Source organism: Gossypium hirsutum, chromosome D13 (assembly GCF_007990345.1).
Source record: "Gossypium hirsutum isolate 1008001.06 chromosome D13, Gossypium_hirsutum_v2.1, whole genome shotgun sequence".
NCBI classification, from domain to species: domain Eukaryota; kingdom Viridiplantae; phylum Streptophyta; class Magnoliopsida; order Malvales; family Malvaceae; genus Gossypium; species Gossypium hirsutum.
The window spans coordinates 51,836,471-51,842,928 of NC_053449.1; the positions used below are offsets into that span (position 1 = coordinate 51,836,471).

Sequence of the window (6,458 nt, forward strand, 5' to 3'; positions counted from 1 at the left end):
AGGCTAATCTTCTTGACATGTTTGAGTATATTTGAATATGGTTTTTGGCTTCTAAAATTGTGAATTGAGTGTGTTTAGGTACCTAAGCAAATGTGTAAAATTTGAACTTGAAATTGCTCATTTTTGGGAACACACGGCCTGGGACACGGGCGTGTGCCCAGAGCATGTTTAAAGACAACATAGGTGCAACTTTCACATGGGTAGACACACGGTCAGCAACACGGTCGTGTGAGGGTATTTCGAATGTTACACGGGCTGGCACACAGCCTACAACACGGCCATGTGATCCAAGTTAGAGAGTTACACAATCCATGCACACAGGCGTATGAGGTTGTTAGGGCTGTGCATTATTCGGTTAAAACTGAATTTTTTTGATTAACCGACCGAGTTCGATTAATTGATTGGGTAACAGAAAAAATTCGGTTGGGGGTCGGTTAAATTTTTTTGGTTTGTTCAGTTAACGGTTAAATCAGTTCGAAACGGGTCGGTTAACCGAAAAAAATTCGGGTAAACTGAAATTTACAGGGTAGGCCTACTCCCTCCCAATTTAAACCCAGCCCAATTTTTTCTTAGGCTCACCAAATAGGACAGCCCAAATTCAACACCCCTAGCCCAGTAGCCTTAGAATCTGCTCATGCTGCCCATTTTTTATTTCTCAGCAGCAGGCAGCCGACTAATGCTGAGCTGTGCACAATCACAACACCCCCCCCCCGAATTTCACTTTCACTTTCACTCACACACACAGTCACACTTAAGTCTTAACAACACCCAACACCCGTAGCCCTAAATCCCACCCCAACACCCCTAATCTCAGTCGACACTCGACAGTCAAATCGGGAAAATGAAAAACCCACTATTTCTCTTCCGTCGGAGTCGCCGAGTTGGAGTGTCGGACCACCAACACTAGTACGGCAGTACCCAGACCCAGGGCCAGGTTTGCTTTCTCAAAATCTTTGAATATAATGTATTTTACTGTCACAAATTCAACTTTACAACTAATTAATGGAATAAATGAATTAATTAATTAATAAAACAAAAGTAAATTACAAGCAATCCTTTGGGTTTTAACAGAACAAAACATGTTCTGTTTTTTTACTTTAAAACAACTCATGTTTGTGAAGTCCTTAAAGGTTGCTTCAACTTTAATTTATGGTCCCTCAAAAGAAAGAAAGAAAAAAATCTACATAAATTGTGCTGTGAATTATTATTATTATTATTATTTCTCATTATTTGTGTTCTTAGATACATAAGATACACGTGATTAATCCGTTTGGTTACCAAATCTAATGTCGGTGGCGAGTATCCAAAATATAGGATCAATAATAATACGGGAGACAAAAAAAATATAGTGAGGGTCTTTTCGTTGTCTATTAATTAATTAATTAATTAAAATTAATTATGTAAGAAAAGAAAAAAAGCTTGGTTACCAAGTCTTCTACCCTGGAAAGTTCACCCAATTATTGTCTTTTGGAAAATTTAATTAATTAACTAAATTAAATAGTTTGAACTTAGAAATTAGTCAAACAGGGAATTGAAGCTCCCTGGTTTATTACTTTTTAGGCCACAAAAGTATTTGTACTTCTCTTTAGCTTAGCAAATATCAATATATCACTTTGAGATTGATACCAAGTGTTTGGAAAGTAGTTTGGACTAAGATTTTTTGATATAAAGTGTTTTGGAAAGTAGTTTGGACTAAGATTTTCGAGTAATTCGGGTAATTCGGGTAATTCGAGTAATTTTTAACCAAAAATGAACAACACATATTTTTCGGTTAATTCGGTTAACCGGCCTTATTAACCGAAAAAATTTTGGTTCGGTTAATTTTTTTTTAAATTTCGGTTCGGTTAACGGTTAAAAATTTTGGGAGGTCGGTTAATTCGGTTATAACAATTTCGGGTCGGTTAACCGAATGAACACCCCTAGAGGTCGCACATGGGCGTGTAAGATATCCACATGGCCATGTCTAGAGCCACACGGGTTAGGCACTGTCACATGGCTTGGGCATACAACCATGTGACCCCTGATTTGAAAATTTTTAAATTCTACTTGAATATTTTGATTTGTTCCGAATTGGTCCCTAAATGCCCGTAAATTTTTTTTTTAGGTTTCGAAACTAAATTTAGGGCCATATTTGAAAGTCCTATGTCATTTTTGAATATTTCACATAGTTATGAAATTAAATTGATAATTGAATGTAAATCGTTATAAATTGTTCCAACTTTATTGGTAATATTTTGTATCCTATTTCGACAACGGAAACGAAATATGGGTGTTACAAGAACGTTCTCAAGTGTGGTTGTACACTTACCGCATGAAAGATAGAATGTGTGTGTCTTGGGTCTCCATCTTTCCACCAACGCGCTTGTAAGTGTGGGATCCAATTTACACCCCTAAGCATATGGGACAGGTGAAAGAATCCTACAACTTCCAAATAGGGTTCAATCACACGCGCTGACCTTGTAGATAGATTGTGTATACATGTCTCCAAAATTCGATTTTTAGCCTGAATATAAAAAAAACTATAAAACAATAAACTTTAATCTTTTTAACAACTTATTAATGAACTTAAATAAAAGTATAAATATTAGAAATATTTTCTTACTATTTGCAGTTGAATCGCGAAAATGTGGTTGTCATCGAAACGAATAAGAATATTTGTCATTCCAAACTTGAATTAAAACAAATAAAAATTGAAAAACAGAATTAAATCAAGACGAACTTGAGTGAATTTTAATTAAAATTTTAGAACTAAATCATTGAGAGAATTGATAGAAATGGATTTGAATGAAAAAATGAGGAAAATATTTGAGTTCATATAGAAATAAAAACTAGACGTTTCTTTTTATGATTGTTGGAGAAGGTTATCGTTGGGTGAAAACACGTCCAGCTGGGTGTGTTTTCCCCTTTCTCTCCAAAATTGACCTATGCCAATAAATATGCTACAAATCGACTTAATCACTCAATTAACTTTTAAAATAGCATTTATTCCTAATTTAACCATAAGTTTTAGTGGTTTAGTATTTTTGTTTATCAGATTTAAAGTGGGGATATTTTTCAAATATTTATAAATGTAATTTTTTCCCTTAAAGAAAGGAATAGAAGTAAGAAATGAAATGTGGAGATGGTGACATTAGATATGGGTTTTTGGAAGTAAACTGAGAGACGCCAAGGGGAATTTTTAACTTTTATCGCCGCTGGACTTAATTACAAACATCGAGATTATATGATGAATTGATGGACACTTTATGGGCTGAACTGGCTGCTTCACATGCTCATGTATCGTCACCTTCATACTCATCCCCTCGGATGAGTTTGATTTGGAGAAAAGCCAAAGCATAAAACGAGACTACTTCACGTACTCGTAGTCTTTGAAAATTTAAAATTTAAAATTTAAAATTTAATTATTTTATTTTTATGTTTTAAAATTGAGGTTCAACTCTAATTTTATTTTTTTTATTTGTTAAATTTTAGAATTCTTTTAACTACATGGTTATTAATTTTTTTATTTTAAAATATCATATCAACAAATTTTTAAAAAAAATTAATAAAATTAAGAATTAGACTTTAATTTTAAAATCTTATAAGAACTAATTTCTTAAAAATAAAAAATATTAAAACTAAATTTCAAATTTATGAAAAATATGAAGACTCACATCATATCTTAACATAAAAAAAAAATAAAAAGTGACCAAATTAACTTACACAACAAAAAAAGATCCTACCAAAAAAAATTCAGCTCAAAACAACTAAACATAAAAAAACACAAACAAGTTTTAACTCAAAATTTATAAAAATTCAATTTCAAAAAAGCCCGGAACTCAAAAAGAATTTTAACAATTCGAATTAAATGTTTTCTTATAAAATCTTTAATTCTTATTTTTATTCTAATATTTTTAATAAACTAATTATATACTTTATTTGAAATAATAATTCTTTTAGGAAATATGATTACTAGGTATAAAAGTATGAGTCAAAAGTATATTTGTGTTTAGAGAAATTATTTGGTTCTCATTAGAAAAACATTTATAATAAATGACAATTAATTTAATAAAAATATAATACAATATTACTAGTAAATTTTATTAAACTCGTAAATTTGGTTTTATCATTTTTATTGATTTAATGACAAATTTAACTCCTTAATATTTTTTTCTTTTTAAATCATTTAAACCTCCACCCTTTAAATTTTAATTAAGTAAAAGAATTAACTAATTTGTTAAAATTTTGCAACCCACTAACAGTATACATGTAGTTCATAAAAAATAAAAAAACATAATTTTATTTTTTATTTTTTATTTTTTAAATTTCCCAGGTGATGTAAGCAACCACGTAAGTATTGGTAAAATTTTCATAATTCAATTAGTTTTTTTTAAAACGAAAAACTTTAAAAAAAAAAAGAAAAAAAAAACTAAAGTGAAAAAAAAAGTAATTGTCGGGACTAAATTTATCATTATTTCTATTTTATTTTATCATGAATAACACCATGTATATAATTAGAACTATCCTATTACAACCTAATAGTAAATTAATAATTTATATGAAGATGTAAATATTTAAATTATGTGTATATACTTACATTTAATGCAAAACAAACCCAAACTTTTTCCTAACCCAAAATAAATCCGACCTGAACCCTTACCCACCGATTGTCACCTGTAATTATAGACGACACAGTTACATTATATAAACAGATAATATATATATATATAAAGAGTACATGGAAGCATCACCAAACATGACATGAATAGTTGAATACACAAATATCTTAAAACCTATATAATACCTAGTATTATCATATCAAAATTAAATAAAAATACATTAAAACACAATTATACTATTATAAAATATATGAACATGATACCTGTATATGAATTGTCAGGTACAAGCAGCATACAACTGATTAGCATTAACTAAGACAGGCAAAATACAGCATCTTCAGCAGAACTATACAGGGGCGCAGACGAGTTTATTTCAGATACAGTATCATAACATGAGCCACTGCAAGTTATACTGATTTGCTTGAAAGAGCTTAACTCTAGGGGAAAAAATATGACACAGATTTTTCTTACCAACCCTACAAGAATCTCTCGATGCAAGTTGTCAATGTCGACTTCGGAACGGCACCGATCACTGCATCTTTCTTCTCCCCACTCTCGAAGATCATAACAGTCGGAATGCTTCGGATTCCATATCGTGTTGCGATGGTAGGACTCTCGTCGGTGTTAACTTTGTAACATTTGAGCTTCCCAGCATATTGCTTCGACAGCTCGTCGATTATGGGGTGGATCATACGGCAAGGTCCGCACCACGGAGCCCAAAATTCAACCAGAACAGGCAATTCACAATCAAGAACTAGTGACTGCCATGTTTCATCCTTAATTGCTGGCACTGCAAATTTCAAGAACTAGCTTAATCATATATATATATATAAAACCAGAATCCAAGGAAAGAAGCATGGCCATAAATTTCCTCAAATTTGAAGGTTATGGAAAGTATCAAAATGATTACGCTGTTGTACCATTATCCTGTTTCATTTGAGAACAAGCAAGAAGAAGAAATTTACATCTAAATTTGATATTCACATCCAAGTCCGAATACTTTAACCTCTAATTACTTATCTAACGCTTAAAGAATATTACAAACTTTCTACAAATACAAACAATTAATTCTAATGAAACTTATTTAGTAAGCAAAGTAAAGTTTTAAACATAGGTGAACTCACTGTTAAGCTAGTTTATAGCTAGATAAAACAATCAAATTTTCAACTACGAAGGTTTGATTTTTACTTAAACCTAATTTCTTTCACTTTCCAAGCAACCAATCAAACAAAAAACAGAAAAGCATAAGAAAAACAATTAAAACAGAGAAACAAATTAATTTATACCGAAGACAAACGAAACCCACCATCAACAGCGGTGTTCTGAGCCTCACAAACAACACGTCCGACTCGACGCCGGTCCTGAATCGCCTATCTGGTCGACTGAGCCAGCGACGCCAACCTGGGTTTAATCTTGAGACCACGAAATTCCGAAAATCTAACGGATGTTTTCCGATCAGTAAGAAAAGAAGAAGGGGCAGAGACAGCAACACCGATCGGAACCGTGGAGGAAGCCATGGGAAGAAGAAAATTTTAGGAGGAAAAAGGTGGAGATTTCAAAGAGAGTGAGGGATTGGAATATAGTTAATAAAGGAGACATTTTTGGATGATGCGGAAGGAGAAGACAGGAAAACGTGGACGGCGACGATTGGTTTTTAAGATGCCTATGGGATCTTCTGGGGCGTTGATGCTTTTGCATTTAGCAGCACAACAGTGCGCCACGATTGCAAATTTCTTTTTTACTATAGCACACATCAAAAGTAGAAATGTCGAACCGTTTTAAAGAAAAATTGTCCAATTGGATTAATTTTTTTTCTATTCAGTCCAGTAAAAAAAACCTATAAACAATTTATTTTAATTT

At 32.1% G+C, this 6,458-nt stretch overlaps 1 protein-coding gene and 1 long non-coding RNA gene across 2 annotated transcripts; one reads left to right on the forward strand and one right to left on the reverse strand.

Annotated features, from left to right (window-relative positions):
• Positions 1-681: 681 nt before the first annotated feature.
• LOC121225121 (uncharacterized) lies at positions 682-5,041 on the forward strand. The gene is made up of 2 exons (XR_005923006.1): positions 682-934; positions 4,880-5,041. It is a non-coding gene; the product is annotated as an uncharacterized lncRNA (long non-coding RNA).
• LOC107918616 (thioredoxin M-type, chloroplastic) lies at positions 4,819-6,218 on the reverse strand. Its single transcript, XM_041109088.1, has 2 exons — positions 5,905-6,218; positions 4,819-5,388 (listed from the first exon to the last, which is right to left on the reverse strand). Exon 2 carries the CDS (start codon positions 5,288-5,290, stop codon positions 5,075-5,077), a length of 216 nt encoding a protein of 71 aa, XP_040965022.1. The 5' UTR covers positions 5,291-5,388; positions 5,905-6,218; the 3' UTR covers positions 4,819-5,074.
• Positions 6,219-6,458: the final 240 nt, after the last annotated feature.

Excerpts from the sequence above, each read along its gene's own strand:
- LOC107918616 (XM_041109088.1), bottom strand. The coding sequence starts at position 5,290 with ATGATCCACCCCATAATCGACGAGCTGTCGAAGCAATATGCTGGGAAG.